Consider the following 18,937-nt stretch of genomic DNA (forward strand, 5'->3'; position numbering starts at 1 on the left):
TTGTTTAACTGGTGTACATCCCCATCAGATAAGCAAATGAAGACATCTTTTTAGCATAACATATGTCGGACTGATTGGTATGCAGGGGGAGCCTGTTGGACAGCCAGCAAATTGTCTCCTTTTAGAAAATACTGTCAATACCCTGTGCACATTCTCAGAACAATGCCGCTGCACAGATTGTTTACCGTCCCTGCAGGATATTTGCAATCTGAGACTCCAGTGGCCTCACACTTTTCCATTTGCATAATAAATTGAGGTGTGTTGTGAATACATACACTGTCACATTAAATGTTTGACATAACCTTCCTAATGTGGCAGAGAGCCTTCCACTTGTTGAATTTGAAGCAGTTTTCCCTCTCATAGATTTCTTCTGTTTCTGATGGAAAATAAAACCATCCAAACTAACCCAGAACAATCCGAAAAAGCATTCACACCCTAAACATAGTAACTGGTTGTGTCATCCTACAGTGAAAGTGACTCTTCTCAGATCATTGTCTTGCTGCATAACACTAGAGAGCTGGAGCTTTAGGCTTTAGCTGATGGCCAGATAGTCTCCTTCAGGATCTTTTGCTCTAGAACAGAATTCATGTTTCATCAAGTACAGCAAGTTGTTCTGAGGCTGAAGCAGCAAAGCGGGCTCAGACCAACACACCACCGCTGCTGTGTTTGACAGTCTACACAGAATATTTGCTCCAAAAAATCTTGGAGTTCAAGATATTTGTTGGTAAATGTGAGACGAGCCTTTGTGTTCTTTTGGGCCAACTGTGGTTCTGGCTTTGCAGCTCTTCAACGGAGGCCCTCCCTCTCTCTCTCTCTTCCTATTGTTGAAGTATGATCTCTGACCTTAACTGAGAGAGTGAGACCTGAAGTGCTTTAAATGTTTTTATGATTTTTTTGTGACCTCCTCTGTATGAGTTAAAAAAAAACCTAATAATTTTGTTGGGATAATTGTGTTAGTCCAGACTCTCTCGAGATGGTTCTCTGGTCTTCCATGCGTTCTCCATTTGTGGATAATAGTTTTCACTGAGATTCTCTTCAAAATGTCTTCAGCTCCTTCTCCATTGTCAAGTCTCACTCTGACTAGTTAATGTCTGGTTCAGTTCTAGGCAAGTTGGGTGTGTCTTCAATGGAAGACACACCCAACATAGTTCCTCTCTATGTGGGCGTGAATATAGGCAGGAATGCGGGAGCATGAGCGCACAGGAGCCGTGGTTGTTGATGTCAGCTTGCATGTGTACCGTTGGGCAGCCAGTATATTGGTTCATTGTGGCTTGCCCCCGTCCAGTTGATGTTGCATGTGGCCTTGCGCAAGTACCACCTTCGCTCATCCAGTGACGTAAATCCACGGGCCAATCAACAAATGCAATCTGCTGCTAATCAAATCGCTTCCAATATATAGCTTGGCCCGGCTTACGCTAGTCCTGAGGTGTTTCCAGAAAAACTGGGAGGAACCACGCAGGATCTGCAAATGAAGACGAATCTGTGTGGGGCTGACTGGGGTAGCACTGGTTAAAGCCATGATTTTATTTTTCATCTCTCCTTGAATGTTTGTAGTTCGGGTTGTGATGCTTTAATTCTTTTGTTTGGACAACTTTTATTTAATTGTTTGACTCTATATAGGCCTGGAAGTAATCAAGCCTGATTTGGCTTTCCAGATACCTTCAGCTTTCCAAAAGTGTGTTTACTTCAATCTATTTGTGTTTTTTTTTTTTTGTTTTTTTTTACTTAAACAATGGGCTCATCATTTTAAAATGGCTTTTAATGTTTTTTTCCAAGGTATCTTTATTCTGAAATGCATGTCAAAAGAGCAAAAGCTAAAATGTGTAAGTTCTTTTTCACACCTATATATTGATTCTATGATTTTTTTTTTATTTTGTTTGTTTTCTGTGCAGGTTTTAACTTGTTTACAAAGACAGTCAAAAGCTCTCCTGAACGGGGGAAGGCGAGCCTCATGAGTCGGCCTCGAGTATTGCATCGACAAAATGGATTTAAGTAAAATGGGTGTGATTCAGCTCCAGAACCCCAACCATCCCACCGCCCTGCTGCAGAAGGCCAACCAGATGCGTCTGGCCGGGACTCTTTGTGATGTGATCATCATGGTGGACAGCCAAGAGTTTCATGCTCACCGGACTGTGCTAGCCTGCACCAGCAAAATGTTTGAAATCCTCTTCCACCGCAGCAGCCAGCATTACACCCTGGACTTTCTTTCACCAAAGACTTTTCAGCAGATTTTGGAGTATGCTTACACTGCCACTCTCCAGGCCAAGGTGGAGGACTTGGATGATCTTCTGTATGCAGCTGAGATCCTGGAGATCGAGTATTTAGAAGAACAATGCCTAAAGATTCTGGAAACCATCCAGTCCTCGGACGAGAATGACGTGGAGGTCAGCGCTAATGATGGCAGCACAGAGGAGGACGAGGAGCGCAAAGGCCAGAACGGAGCCAAAATCTCCAAAAAACATTCCATGGAGAGCTCCTACCTGTCAGGTACCCAACAGGCTCTCAACATGTCTGGCGTAGTCGACCAGAGTCCCTCCGTCTCCACTTCCTTCAACGTCTCCAACCTGAGTCCCACCAAAGCCGCTGTCGACAGCCTGATGAGCATCGGCCAGTCTCTGCTGCAGCAGGGCTTCACCGGGGAGCAGCTCATCCACGCTAACTCCCACCACCTGATGTCTGAGATCAAGACCGAAAACATGCAGGTGGACATGGGTGGAAATGGCCATGAGAGCCCTCAGAACATGGAGTCCAGCACCTCCAGCAATGGAGAGCGAAGCGGCGAAGACAGGAACCGAGACGGACCCGGAACCCCGACTAGGAGCAGCGTGATCACCAGCGCCCGAGAACTGCACTACGTCCGCGACGACAGCATGGGCGACCACCAGGCCGAAGTCAGTCAGATGGGGCTGGAGGCGATGGCGGGGATGACGGAGAAACATCTGGCCTCACTGTACTCCTTACCCGTTAACCACAAAACAGACGCCATGATATCCATGCCGGTGTCCATGGCCTCCGCTCTCCCCATGTCTCCGGCCCTGGCTATGTCTATGGACTTCAGCACCTACGGGGGCCTCCTGCCGCAAAGCTTCATCCAGAGAGAGTTCTTCAGCAAGCTCGGGGAGCTGGCAGTGGGCATGAAACCGGACGGCAGGAACCAGCACGAACGATGCAACGTTTGCGGCGCAGAGCTTCCAGATAACGAAGCTGTGGAGCAGCACAGGTGAGTCACCTCCAGATAGATGAGCCTGAGAAAAATTTTAAAGATTGAGGGAAAAACTCTCTAAAATAAGAGCTTGGTTTTCAGACTCCGTCATATTTGTTTAGACGTTGCAATGTGAGTCACTGTGATGTGAGGCTACACTTTTGAGGAATCTTAAATTTAAACTTAAAGCCCAGAAAAATCAAAGTTTGATAAACCCACCTGTGTACTGATGCAGTCACAGACTTCCTATCCACCCAGTGGATCTCCAGTCAATATGAAAATGAATCACAACTCAACGGTGGTCAAAGACACCTGACTGCAGTATCTGTTTGTTGATATTTAAATGTGAAAAATCAAGTGAAAATTGGTGAACTACCATTAGCAGGACCACCAGACAACTTTTCTTCTCTTTCCTGTGAATCACTAAACGGTTACTTACCTTTACTACCACTCATCCCGAGAACTGCTTTACATATCTGTTACATGGAGTCACACAAGTTCTGGCACCTTTCAACAGGCATTCCAGCCCGGCATGACAGGAATTACCTTCTGCAGTTTATTTACATTGCTTGTTGTGGCTTCAGAATCAGCATGTTTGACACTGTACACAGTGTTTTATGGTTTAAGTTCAGTGTTTGTCGTCATCTGAAACCCAGAGAGTAGAATTTAGCTTTTATCAGTCTATAAATTGTTCCTCAGTTCCTCTTTAGGTTTGTTGGTGTGTTTTATTACCAAACTGTCATCTCTTACAACTCATGTTGTTTTTTTCAATGATAACGACTGAAATAATGGGACAATAATGGGATGACTGAAAATGTCTCGACAGCATAGTGCTTGCCTTCACATAGGTGTCTTCTAATTAGGGGTGGACAAATAAATTTCCTGACCTATAAATTGGCCCAGATTGTTTTAACTTTGACTGACAAGAGAGACCAATCTTATGCTGTGTGGAAAGGTCTGAAAATCTGCCACTGTGTATTTTATTCATGTCTGGATGTGTGCAGTTGACAGTAGTCACTCTACTGTTACCAGCTTAGAGGCTTTGTTGCTTTATGTAGTGACTTTTCTGACAAAAAAAATCAGCATTGAACAAAATCGGAATTGGCTGGCCAGGCTTTTTAAAGATGATTGGCAAGAAAACTTGAATTGGTGCACCCCTCATTTTAATTGTTGAAATACACACAGATACCTTTTGTGACTAGCTTATACTCGTGACAAAAGCATACAAGCAGGTAGCGCATCACTAAATGTTCGATAGATTTGTAAACACAGCAAAAAAGTTTGACTTTTGCAGTCAAACTTTGTAGTTGAGACTTATGCTGGGATTTGACTTCTTCTGTGGAGTATTTTTTATTTTATTTTTTGCTTCCAGTGGTTTAATACAGGCATATTTATCTGTAGCTTCATCTACTGTTTAAAGTAAGAACTGTAGCCTCTGAAGCGCTGGTATATACTGTAAGTCAACAGGGTATTTTTCACAGTCAAATTATCTCAAGACAGCTGTTATGTGGAGCTTAAACCTTCTCTTGTCGTCTGCTGACCATTGGCTGCTCAGATTTTCCATTTGAATCGTTCTTCCATTCATTAAAATCTCAGTTTTCTGTGTTTTTCCATGCTTTTCTGTCTACAGTTTCCAGTTTTGATAATTTCAGTTCTTCTCCTGAACAATGCCTGGAATGATCTGTAATACTCAGGTTGCACTACAATCCAGCATGATGTCTTTAAATAGCGGCCACCTGTTTGACAGAATGTATGTCTTCACTGATCAAAATTCTCACAGGTTTGATTTTGAATACTGTTTAATTAGTGTTTCCATTATACCTAATTGGCAGGATGGATATCATGAGTGTTGAATCTGGCGTCTCTATTATTCTACTACATATACTATCATTTTTTTGACATGTAGAAATATAATGTCTACCAGACAAAGTGATATTTATGTATTTGTTTATTGCAGAAGATAAATAGAAACTGAATCCAAGTCTATATTCACACAAGTCAATTAAATTATTATTATTTTTTTGCTGAAAACGCGTTTTTTTTTTGCTGTTGGTTGGGCGTTCATATAATGAACTAAACCTGAGTGCAATGAGACCTCTGAAGAGTTTACGAGCCCATGCATGCACAGAAGAATGTAGATGTCACACAGCAGCGCTCTGTTTACGGAATTAATAATGATTTAAAAGTTTATGAGGCAGCGTTGGCTGACCGTATTGCCGCAAGATCATGGTAAATGGTAGTGTACATGCATAGCGACTTATCAAGTCCAGAGGACCCTGAAGCACTTCACATTCACCCATTCACACGCACACACGCTGATGGTGGCAAACTACTGCCCGCTGATCACCACCGGCAGGCGAGGTGGGTGTCTTACCCAAGGACACAACAACAGAGGAGGGTGGAGTGGTGTTCAAACCAGCAACCCACCGATTGCGGTGCAAACTCCTTCCACTGTCATCATCGTAACACAAAGGAAGCAAACTACATAAAGCACAATTAATAGTAATGGCCTTTTGTGAAGCATTGACTGCAATTTCTGTATAGAGCTCTGTTTGGATGTGTAGTCGGACCAGGAGTGGTGGGATTGTGGTGCGATGTGCGTCACTGACACAGACTTCTCTCAGAAGTTTATCATTTTCAGCCGTTGTATATGTCCAGATTTACTGCTTCTTGCTTTTTCTGGTGCAGAATTCTGACACGTCTCACATTAATGACATAAACGTCAGATTAAATGCGGCATGACCGTTCAGACAGCATTAGATACATATCCGGATTAGTACCACATATGGGAGTGGCACAGATTGTATTTTCTGGGGTGAAAAGATTGAAATTGGGCTATTAAGACTGTGGCAAAAACATTGCATTTACCTACTGTGTAAATGTCGCCTATCCACTTCTGGGCGATGTGCAGGAAGGAGAAGAAGTTTGTAGATTGTTTTGTTTGTTTTGTTTTGTTTTACAGCCAACAAAAAATGTTCCTCTGCTATGCTACATTTGAAGAATTCAGATCCTTTAAACGTCAAACTGCAGTTCTGTGCAGCTGACAGCTCCGGCCAGGAGATTCACTCCTCCAGTAACTGCCAGGCCTGCCCAGGTGACTGCCGAAGCACTGCTGTCTCAACATTGTCCAAGACCATTAGTCACACCTTCCAATATGTGGGCAGCAGCCATCGAAGACACTTACCGCTGTGGGACCCCCTTGTCCTGGACCTGACTCCCTTCCCCTTTCCCATAACTGCACAAGGGGGTCCTTTATTGGCTTGATAATTGGAGTAGACGGTGAGCTCAGGAAATGAGTGCTGAAGCCGGGCCCTGAGACAACAAGGTAGTTCTGGGAGAGGGGAGTGGCAGCAGACGAGATATCAGCCCTGCAGCTTTCTCAGCCTGTTGAGTCAGTCGGCCTCGCTAACCTTGTATTCCTGGGATTTTAACAGTCCGACTTTTCCCCTTAACTGGAGACATTCTGCTGCATTCAAGGCCACCTTCTCACCCTGCAATGTTTGCTCAGATCAATAAGAAACGCAGCGGTTAAAGTTCAATCTTTAACCCCTTAAGCCGGTTCAGTCGCAGCTCCTAACTAAATGTGTCTCCCGGTTGTTTTTAGGAGGAATAGTGGAAATGACAGAACAGCTTTTACTCATGAGAGCAGTGTCCTTGTTCAGAGCCTCTCACTAATGTTTCTCCACCATTTAATAACAGCAATGAAGTCTGTTACTTCTCTGGTGCTGGCAATTACGACTGAAAGCGTTTCTATTTGCTTGGCCTTCATGAAAAGTGCCCATTATTTATGATATAAAGGAGGAATTTGAGTGTGGACTGACTGTTGTTTCATGGGGAGAAGGTGAACATTCAGGTAGATTTCTGGCTGCTTATGATCAATTCTCCTCAAGCCTTTATGTAAGAGGCAGCAACTCACTTTGTTAATGGACAAGCTCCATCAGTCTCTGTCTTCTGGTGGGGTGGGTGGGGGTTTCGTGTGTGAAATGGTTGCCTGTGTTTCAAGAGGAATTTCATCAATTCGCTCAAGCTGGGAAATCTTGTATCAAAGGAGATTTCCAAACCGTTTCATGCATTGATCTTCTCGCTTTGCACCGTAGCATACTAATGGGTTAATTTAGTCTGGTTGATACACCGACACGACACTGTTTAATATTGCATGCGCTGTCCTGACAGCCTCCTGAAGTGTGGAAATCAAACATTGCATCATCCGCAGCCGTCCGCACATGAAAGCGCCGCCGTGCCGTGCCGAGATGCCCGATAATTCAGATGCTCTTCGTGTCCTCACAGATTCCTCTGTGGGTCGTCGAGCGGCGCATCAACTCCCTCTCCCTTGTCTACTCTCGTACGAACTGCTGGGCATTCTTCGTGTTTTATTTCAGACGGGCTGGGTTCTGTTTCGTTGGACTAATTACACATCATTTCCCCACAGCCACCGTGTCAGGGTCACCTCTGCCTCCCCCCTCCCTAGGAACAAGCGCATGAAAAAAGTTTAACCTGGGTGCACGCGGGTCAAGTCAAAACATGGGTGTAATTGTTTCCAGATGTGGCACGGGTCAGTGCTGTGAGGTGTCTGCGTGTGTGCTTCGGTGTTGCAGTGAATGCACCAGAAAGTACCCACTTCCTGAATAAATCTGCCCTTTGCCCCCTTCCATTCCTCTGTGCCCTGGATTATATCGCAAAGAACGGCACAGATACGCCGAGGCCGCTTCAGACACGGACCTGGAAACGTGTTATTTACTGCAAATCAGGCTGGAATGGAGAAAAACGGAGAGGAGCCGAGAGATAAGGGCAGTGTCCTCCACGGTTATTGTTGCCCCGGGTGAAGATGTGTAAAAAGTCTTCAAATATATGCCTTTTTTATTTCAGGAGCAAAGTCTGACACAGAGATTGTAGAAAAATCCTGCCTCTATTTGGATATCTTTCAAACGCTGTGTTCAGACATAAATTACTTCAACAAAATCTCAAGCTCTAATAACTACAAATTAATGTAACTTCCTTATAAAATGAAGAGTTGCTTCTCTCATGCATTTTCAAAATGAGAAAAGACGAGAGAACATTGGCACATCCAGGAAGTGGAGGCAGTAACTCAAAATTTGAGACCCTGTTCTGGAGTCAAAAGAGGGTTGAGTGACCTGTCCGGGTCGGGAGGGGGTGCTGACCCGAGTGAAGGAGTATCTCATCTAGCTTCATAAGTGGATGGATATTTTGATAAAGAGAAATGAATGATTATTCACTAGATGCAGCCTGGATTCAACATTTATTAAATAGACCACTTTAACATCAAACAGTGTAATGATATTTAAAACTCACAAGACGGTATTTAGTTAGAAATACTTTCAAGAAAACTGGAAATATCTACATTTATACTGCAAAAATAATTTGCTTTTTTTCTGCATTTTTATTTATAGATTTCACCACAAACTCACCAAACTTTTCTGATTTTTTTCCTTCTCTTCAGACTGTGCTTCAACGTACCGCTAGACACGTTGACAACCATCAGTTGTTATAGTGATACTTTCTGCCACTGTCTGTATCTGAGCAAATTGTGGTTCTTGTCTTCATGTCTTGTGTGTCACTTTGTTGCCATTTATTGTTCCAAATAAATAAATAATTTGAGTTGTTCCGGCATCTTCTGCTCGACCTTCAGGAGAAAATCTCTAAATTTGGCATTCTGCAGTTTTTCTGACCATAATTTGTTTCCAGGTTTCTGCACTTCATTTCCAGTCCTGTTTGACGTTTATTACATTTGAAGGAAGAGCCTAAAACTAAATGTAGGGGCCACACTTTATAAGAGCCTGAGGTTAAGTTTTCTAAACATCAGCAATCCCCCGTCTGACCGCGACTTTTCCTTCCTCGCCCCAACCCCCTGTGCCCCGCCCCCACCACACTCTGACAGGCACATCATCATCAGCTCCACGCTGACGGGTCATAGATTTATTTCTCGAAGGCGAATGGACCGAGCGTTGTCAGGGCTTCAGGCCGACAAGATTACTGCAATATTTTAGTAACCCTTGCTCTGAGAAAGTAATCAACACTCGAGGGACTGGAGTGGGGAGGGTAATAGAGGAGGAAAACCTCCTCGTTTTTGTATTCTGAACACAGCCTTGACTCTATCTCTTTCACTTAATCGTACATTCTCATGCAAATGACTGACCCTTGCTGTAAGGTACGTCCCATATGTGAAGAAAGAGATTTCCCACTATAGAAGCTTTAAACGAAACAAAAAGATCAATTGCAGATCTGTCTGTGCTCGTATTTTATCCAGTTTTGTTGATAAAATTGAAGAAAATATGCTCTGCCTTTGCTCAGCTTCGTGTTTTATTGTCATCAGGCGTACGGCGGGTGGGAGTGGTGGGAAATAATCACCCCCGCATTAACCTCCGCACGCGCACGCTCTCGTGTTCATTACTTTTCACACAAATTTCCCCTTCAGTCGCAGCAGCCAGCGCTCGCTCTTCCATCTCCTCTTCCCTTTTGTGGCAAAACCAGGGGGACGGAGGGCGCTCTAATACCCGGGGCCCCAGGTGTTTAAACAGCCAGCCCCAGGCCCTTATCTCTGCATATCAGAGTGAGACAGATAACCCTTGGCAATCTTTCTTAGTAAACCAAGAGCAGATTGAGGCCCGATAGCACTTCCAATGCGTTTGTTGCAGGTGATAAGGAAGTATGCACACACAGGTGTACATATAGGCTGGACTCTGAAGAGAGGTCAAGGGAAGGTATAGAGATGGTTTCCAAACACACACTGACTCTTGAGTGGCTTCTTTGGCCACCGTCAACCATTAACTGCCTGTTTTTATAGTAGTCGCAGTAGATTGTTGGGTTCTATCGGCCTGCTGATAGCAATAACCTGCAAGAATTCAAAGAATAGAAGTTGGTGAATTTACTTGAGAAAGCTTTTGTTTGATCTGATTTCATTGTTTGTGATATTTTCAGCTAATTTTACTTTGTTCTACAATAACAAATTGAGCTTCTGCAGCATATTAAATTGTAACATATTTGTCTCCTCAAGTATTTTTCTTTTCGTTTGATTGACTGGCAAAACACTGAAAAATCCCATTTGTTTTTCCATTTAATGCATCAAAACCAAAAACTCCCACTTTTGGTAGTCATTGAACACAACAGCAGTTTGTGTTCAATATTTACTCCTAAATGTGCGATTTAGGAGGTAGTCCTAATGCGATACGTTTTAGAGTTGAAGAAAAATCCGCTAAAGTTTAGGAGGAACATGAAATGAAAGAAACTGTGCAATTGGCCCAAACCAGGAGAAGCTGAAGAAAACCAGAAATGTGTTCAGGCTGGCTAGAGCTGAGTAATATATTTAATAGAAACAGTCAACACAACATTAATGTGTGCAATAAACGACTGCTGAGATGTAATATTTGGCTGTTCAATTTAAGGTACAGTGAATTCTCCCTGTGCATGTGATGCATATTTGACCCAAATATAGACTTATACATACTGAGCCTTGCAAACAATTAAACATCTCTTCTTTTTATCTATATTTTGTCATCTTGAAGCATAAACCTCAGTGTAATATGTATACATTTGTATTCAGTTTGTCCTCTCAGGCTGAATCAGATCCGATGGAGATTTTCATGGTTTCAAGTCTTCTGCTGGTTCTTCCTGTGTTTCCTGGACTTCCTGTTGTCTTCTTCTCTATTCATGGTGAAGAAAAGCATTCCTGAATTTCCCAAGTGTGGGACAAAAAAAGGATATTTTGCTGTTCCCACAGTATGTTGTTTGAGAAAAATGTGTTCAGAGTTGGGCTGAAAAGATTAATCTACCACACTCTGAGTTTTAAACATAGGCCAACAAGTTCAGCTTTAGTCACATTGGACCAAAGCACCTTCTTCTATATGATGCTGGCTGTTCTCTAATGCTCTCTAACAAACTACTGAGACCTTCACAGCCCAGATGCTGTAACTAAAACATTAAACAGTAGAACTGCAGCATGGTGCAAATGTGAAGTAATGGTCTGCTAGCAATTTGTAATCATAACTAGCTTTGCCGGCAGTGTAAAAAGTGATGCTAGCTTTAATGCAATTGTGACTTCCAGGTTTTACTGTTAGTGTCATACAGATTATATTGTAGAAGTTTTAATAATGAGCATGTTTTCACAGATGTTGTGTAATGCCGTGTAAGTTGTCTGTGGCTAATTGAAGCTAGCTTTGTTGCCAAATTCCATCATTCTGTTTTTTTTTGTTTGTTTGTTTGTCTTGCAGTTGGAATTTATTACAGTTTCATGAGAAATTCTAACCCCCCCCTCACCCCCCCAAACCAAACAAAAAACAAACATAATTTCCTAATTGCGAGCAGCCTTAGTATTACCAAAGAACATTCTCATTGGTTCATATCTAGTATCATTTAAACTGAACTATCTAGCGGTTCGCTGTATTATTATCATCAAATTGCAGAAATGCCAACTGCACGACTCTTGGTAACCCGGAGCATGTGAAGGCGATGCTGATTAAATATAGAAGTAAGCCACAGTAAATGTCAAATGTATCATCGTCCAATTAGCAGCTGAGTAAGCCTTGGTAACAGAAGAAGCGTCTTTGGGGTAAATTTGCTCTTTTTATTATTTTTTTCTTTAACGACATGCTTCACTGAGTTCTGTTTACTTGAATGGCAGCAGGAGTATCAGTTTATGATGCGCGGCTGCAGAAAACTCCTAATGACGGGTGTCATGTAGAAATGACAGACACCTAGAGCTGTGGTGCTGAACCCTAACCCAGCCCCCGTCAGCGCCGACAGCGCCATTATAGCTCCTCTGTTTTCCTTTGTTTTACGTCACGACGCAAATCGAGCCTCAGTCTGTACGGTGAGGATGAAGTGATGGAGGTATGGGCCAAACTTTCTGAAACAGGAGCCCCACAGGAGTAAGGGGCTCGCGGCCCCAACCTGTGAGGCTGTAAGCATTTTTCCTGACAACAAAGCATCCATTACATGACAGTGGATTACCCCCTATTTGAAATCACTCTGTGAGCCAAGTCTTCCCAGCTCATGCTCACAGTATTAGCGGAGTACAAAAAACGCCTCTCCAGAAACCTGAGCCAGAGACGGCGGCAGAGGGCAGTTTGACGTCGTCTTCCTTTTTATCTTTGCACACAGGTGCTTCCTTTGCCCTTCTGGGCAGCGAGGTGTTTGTTTGTGCCCCCGAGGAGCTCCCGATTTGACCGGGCCCTCGGTGACGGCAGCTGCTGGCTGAGGCCCAATTATAGACAGGCTTTAAAAGGCTCTGGTTGAACCGTAAAGATTTACACCGCCATCGCTCTGATCTCAGATCTGGGCTCTGTCCTCACTGTCAGGATAGGGAGATGTATCGATTAAAGATTTAACACAGGGAGGGGATCCATCATGTGGAATCGGCTGCACAAACTACAAACACACACCTTAAGACACGTCAAGCTCTGGATTCTTATTCAGGCTGTCGATAGCTTCAGGTAAAATGGATTGTCTTCATTTTACTTTGGAAATATTGAAGTGTAAGGCGTCTCCAAACGGAGGTGGGGGTAGTTCTAATGGCAGTAGGGGAAAGTGATCTAATCAGCAGGGTGATTAAAACGGCTTTGTTGCCGAGATAAGAGGTAAGGGATGCACACGCGCGATAAAAGTTAGCGGCTTTACTTGGTGTGACCAGGTGCCTCAATGTTGCTCAGGAGATGTGGTCAGACACAGAATGACATCAGGGCCCCATCTTTTTCCTCCTCTGGGGCCCCTCTGGTCAGGTAGAAGGTTTGAGGTTCATATGCTGCTGTAGGAGTTGAGAGAGTGTGTGTGTGAGCATCAGTGCAGATTGTGTTCAAATATTAATTTCAAAGAATGTTTTAGCTCTGACTAACCAAATTTAATAATAAACAATACATTTATTTAAATGTGAGAATTCACTGACATCCATCCGTCTGGAAAAGGTTACAAAGTCGTTTTTAAGTCCAAAATCAAGCCCAGAACACCATCTAAAGCTCTCACTGCTTCAGTTGAGGTCAGAGTTTATGATTCAAGAAGGAAAAAATGGCCTCCATGAAAGAGTTCAGAGACCCTAAAGAACACAAAGACTGGTCTTACATTTACCTTCAGAAAACATCTTGATGAACCCCAAAAGTTTAAGAAAAATATTCTGTAAAAGATTTTGAAAGGCACACACATCTCCTTACGTCTATCCTTATGGTCCATGGATGCTTCATGATGGGACCATAAATTCTGTTCCTTCCAGAAACTCCTAAAAGAGAATCAGTCTTTCGGCCTCCATTTTTTCCTGACATTTCCCCGCATGCACTGTGACACTAAAGTTTAACATGTTTTATGCATAATTGCTCTCGGACAGAAATGTTGGGTTTTCTTTTTGAAACCTCAGGTAACATGAATACGTCATACAGTGTTCAGCGTCAAATACATTACATACATACATTATATGTTCTCTATCAATGCATTGGTAATAGAAAAGCTGTACAGTTTACATCCTGAGATGTATCGGTGATTATGTAGTTTGGTGAGAATACTCTCCTTCTCACTGGACTTCAAGATGTACATGCAGAGAAATGCACGCTATCGCCCCCTGTGGTTACAGATTATTATGGGTTTCAAAGTTTTTCCAGAAATGGAACTTTAAAACTTAGTAAATGTAAAAGAAATTTGAATGTCTCCATTTGTCATTCTGCCCTCAAAGGTCATTTGCACACCTACAGGTTGAAGCAGAGATCGTTCTGAGTAATCGTTAAATAAATAACCCTATCCCTAATAATAAGCTCAGGTGCACTTGGGTTGTCCAACACAGACACCCAAGAATCTGCTTTTGGAATGGCCTAATCAAAGCATGGACCTAAATCCAATTGAGATGCTCTAACATGGCCTTAAATGGTTGTTTGTGTAAAAAAAAAAAAATAAATAAAATTCACCAAAGAGGCAAAATTACTAAAAATGTTTGGAATATTTCATATGTTTCTGTACATGCGTTGTGGCTGTTGAGGTGTGGGGCTGCTGTCCTAATTCAACTGCTTATCAGGTGAGATGCAGATGTGTTATCAGTCTTCACTTCCTGATGGGTATCTGGGGTCCCAGAGGCTGTTAGTCGTGCTGTAGTTTATCTACAAAAGCACATTGAGCAACTATGAGGAAAGTGAAGGTTTAGGGAATATTCAGCAGAAGTTCATCCCTGTGAAAACTTTCCTACTGTAGTCCCGTTTGTGCATCATTGTCAACTTTCCAATGGAAAGCAACAAAGTCAATAAATTTTAGTTCAGGTTCATAGCGCCCCCCCGTCTGTCCTCTGTTCTCCTGGACCTGAACGCTCTGGGTTCTAATCCCGTCGATATCCCATTAGCATCCCCTCTCTGGGTCCCCGCCACATGAAAGAAGATGTGTCGGTTCCTTCTCTCTGATTCTATCAGTCTGGCAGACTGTGAGCAGGGCCGCCACAAAGAGAAAATGTGCTCCAGCCAAGGGGCCAAACCGAGTGTGTGCGTGCGTGCGTGGGCGGGCCTGTGGGTGTGTGTATGTGTGTGAAAAGCTACCATTGCCACCTCAGAGGCCCCTTAGCCTCCCTGGGAAGTATCAAAAACTGAACCCTTCGTGGCTTAAAGGGAGAGAGCTTCTAATTAGCCTCTTTGTTGCCACTTGAATGGTTCGCCAGAGATTGGCAAGGGGCCCCAATGGAGTGATATCAGCACGCTAGGAAGCTGGTCGTAAAAAATTAGCCCCTATTCTCCTCGACGTCACCTGTCACAAAGGAGCCCTCAGGTAGGAAAATGAGGACATGGCAACATCATGTAGGTTTTTTATCCAGCTCTTCAGGGCCGGGGGCGGCATGTTGCCTCAACAGGTGAATTTAGGATTCAACGTGTATTACCTCACCGATGAAGTGGTCTCCCTCTTATTCATCGAGTCAAAACAAGTCCAAGTGTTGTCAAACTATTCAGCTTTTATGCAGTTTTTACAGTTCTTTCCTTATTAGATCTGGATTTATGACACTCAGGTTGATTGTACGTGTTATGAAACACATTTTGTGACATGTTGTAGTAACCAGCAACTTTACATGTCAAGACTTTGGCACAGAAAACAAGGTCTTTATTGTTAAACATTGGACAAAAATACGATTTTAGCTCTGGGGAAGGCAAATCTCTCTTTAAAAAATAAAAAAAACACATATTTAACTGTACTGATGGTCATCAGACAGCGAGAGAACGGTGAAAGACATGCGTCTCAAGATCGGGAATCGAACTCAGGACCTTCCTGTATATGGGGCTCCTACTCTACCACTACACCACACGACGGCCCATTTAATATCTAGAAACTGGTGTTGGTAATGAGACCATGCTAACACAGAGTAACATGGTTTCATTTGTGTTAACATAATTCTTTTCTAATATTTATAATTATTTTGATTCTGATACATGGAAGCACTTATGGAAAGTTAAAGGACACATAAAGGAGTTTTAGTCCTTTTCCAGCATCTGGTATTTTATTTATTCAACACATTGATTTTAAATTAGTTGTAGATATTTTAAACATAAAGGTTAAAATTATATTTCTATATTTTATTTATATTTTCTGCACTTTGACTGGTTTTAATTCAGGGAGTTGAAAAGCGGATGTAATCTAGTTACTGCTTTTCTAGTGCCTTTTCCAGGAGGCACCTGGAAGCAGCATTTAGCTTTTTGGGCCAATGCTGCAAACCAATGGACACCAAAGTTATATGCACATATGTAAAATCGACCACGCAGCACAATCCTGTGTGCTGCATCAGTGTCACTGCCCCCCTGCTTGTGGGAGTTTTCCCAAATATAGTTTTCAATTTCCTAAAAATTAAAACAGCACCAGAAATTTAATTTGAAGCTTTCAAAGTGTACAGATAGTACGTGAAATTTCAGTCGTTTCGAAGGTGTAGTTTTCTTCTTCTTTTTTTTTTTTTTTTACCCATGATTTCATAATGCAATAGATTAGAACCAGACAATTTGGATGCAAAATTAAACGAGTGATATAACCATACCATAGCACTTTAAGAAATACTGAAGCTACTTTCATGTAATTAAAAAATGTGAAAACTTTCTCCGCTGCCTTTTAGATTTAACTGCATTAAAGCCATCAATGCGACATTAAATAGATGAGCAACATGAATATTTCCTTTCGCAAAGGAGCCCTTTAATTGGATGCCTTTTTATATTTAAATTATCTTACAATATCTAATGGGCAGCTAGAATTGAAAATGATAGTGCTATGTTGTGTTAAAGTGATTAGAAGCTCAGAACTACATGCCAGGTCTCTATTTTGGGTCTTTGACATGTCCAAGCATCAAAATCATTTATGTTTAAAAATATTTTTTGTGATGTATTGTACAAAATTCTTCTTTAGTAAAATACCCTCTTAAAATGTTGCTCTCTTGAAAGATGAGTTAGTCCCTTATCTTTTAAGAAATTACTAATGATGGAGATGATTGCCTTATCTCTATTAAAAAGGGAAAAAAAAACAACCTCAGACCTGACGTGGCAGCTGCCACGCCGCTCGGCGAGCGCCGTGGCAGCAGCACAATGAATGTCAAGGCGAGTCGCGGCTTTACCGCTGGCCGACACGTTTTAAGCTCCGCTGTAATCCAGGAGGGATCAGTTGGGTAAATCATGGCATAAAGCTTAAAACCATAATTGATTTATGTATTTGCTGACCGAAGACGCCTAGAGAGATTACCAGAGGGAGAGAGCTGATGATGGATGTGGCCGATACACCCCCGCCCCGCTCGCTCGCCGGGGCGAGGCAGGCGGTAAGGCAAGCAGGCAGGCAGTAAGGCTGGCTGGCTGCTTATGGAGTTGGGGATGAATTCAGTTAGACCGACGTCTGAAAAATAAAGGGATGCTTCATTAGTAGCAGTGCGGCACTTAAACTGTCTTTCTGCCTTTTTGGGGGGGTGGGGGAAGAATAATTGAGGTCAAAAAGCTTTGTGTGGCTGTTTTTAGCTGTCTTTAGTTATTGTTGACTTGTTAATAAATATACTTTATTACTCTTACCTGCAAGTTTTATGTCCTGTAATTAGGGGTGAGTCATATGGACTTCAAGTTTTATCACATTTTGTGGTACTATTGTGATAACGATAAGAGTAACGATAAAGCAACTTATTACTTCTTTATTAAGCAACTGTCATGAAGTCATAGCCATCATAGCCTCACAAACACAAATACTGCTCTTAAAAAAAACATTCCCATTTGTAACACTAAAGTGCACACTGTTACTGGATTTAGCCATATTTTCAGATTTATTCATATTTACTGACACTTTAAATCAACAAACACTGGAGAACATGGTAAAACTTAACAATACAGATAGCTTTTTAAATGTCATTAATTTGAATTTATTGTGACAACAGTGAACCAAAAGAAATTTATCATGATATGGCAAATGCTCACCCCTATTCTGGTGTATTAAATGGTCTTGGTTATTTTCCCATTATTAAGTTTTGAATTTAAATGATTAAAAATACGTCAGTATTTATTAGTATACAAGATTCTTTTTGTTGAATAATTAGACATTGCTTATCACAGTCATATTTGACCCATATATTAAGCAGAGGATCAGGCTGTATTCAGCTTTGAGTCCTGATGCACCATCAATCCTCTGTCAGCGCTCACTGTCAGTCGTCTCCAAGGTCTTTCCTGACGGCTCCTAGATTGTTTTGTGTTTGTCTGTTTTTCTCTCAGCTTTCAAAGGAAAGTAGGATTGTTTAAAAAAAAAAAACAGCTGGGGAGGGGGCACCCATTCCATTTCCTGGACTGATCGCCGAGGCGGGCGGCTCTGACATGTCATGACTCAAACGGCATCATTTCTGCCACCGCTGTCTCGCCGCTGACCTTACAAATGATGCTGTAGGCTCCTGCCATATGCCATTAAGCATGCCGCGCCAAGCAGGACGGGAGCTTTATCCCGCGCCTCGAACGCTCACCAAGCACCCAGACACTCTCGGTCTCTTTGCTCACCTTTTGGAAAAAGAAAAGCGGATTACTGCGGCGGTTTTCCCCCCTCTTCCTGGCCTGGCTGTGTTTTTATTGCCTCCTGTAAGTGTTGGTCCGAGGCGAGGAGCTGAAGCTTCCCTAACAGGTGTTTGGGTGCTTATCACGGACGTCTGTGCCCTTATCTCTGGCCCTCAGCTTCCTGCATCCTCTCTGTTGCATGCCTCAGAGTGGGGATATATTTCACTTAGCCTCTGACCCGAAACCTTCCTCTCTATCTCTTTCGGCCTCCTTCCCTCCTCGTGCCAGCTCACAAGCTCACGCACTGAAGAAGTGGCTTGCTGTTTGACAGGATGTGGCGTTTCATCATCTTTAACTCGCGTCTTATTGTTCTTATCTTTATCTCTATGTTGCACAAAGTCAGGAAGACGGGGCAAATCGTAACTCCTTTAGACTCAGAAAGCATCAAAGATTTAGGAAATCATTAAAAAAATGGCTATATGAGTAGTTTAACAGACATTCTTTTATTTTAGTTTTCCAAGAAATCATACATTTATCAGCTTAAAATAGATTTTCAGAACTAAAAGAAACCAAGTGCCACCCTCCAACCTGCTTCTCTTGTCGCAGAAAACAATGGATTTTCAGTGGAAATGCATTAGTGGCTTCAGCGCTGGGTGAGCTTTGATGCTTTTTTGTACCCAAGAGTTTGATCCAGCATTTTGTCAGAGTGATTGGTCTCAGCCTTTCGCCCCACCTCCACATTCCCTCCATCCTTTCCTGCTCCCAAGTCTCACAGCGGGAC

General features: G+C 42.6%; 1 protein-coding gene across 1 annotated transcript in view; it reads left to right on the forward strand.

Moving 5' to 3' along the window:
- Nucleotides 1-18,937, forward strand: part of zbtb16 (zinc finger and BTB domain containing 16) — a 175,047-nt gene that overhangs the window by 3,703 nt on the left and 152,407 nt on the right. The window contains exon 2 of the mRNA XM_023342171.1: nt 1,893-3,220. Within this exon, the coding sequence (XP_023197939.1) occupies nt 1,983-3,220 (1,238 nt within the window). The 5' untranslated portion in view covers nt 1,893-1,982. The remainder of the gene's footprint in view (nt 1-1,892; nt 3,221-18,937) is intronic.

Source organism: Xiphophorus maculatus, chromosome 11, assembly GCF_002775205.1.
Source record: "Xiphophorus maculatus strain JP 163 A chromosome 11, X_maculatus-5.0-male, whole genome shotgun sequence".
NCBI lineage: Eukaryota > Metazoa > Chordata > Actinopteri > Cyprinodontiformes > Poeciliidae > Xiphophorus > Xiphophorus maculatus.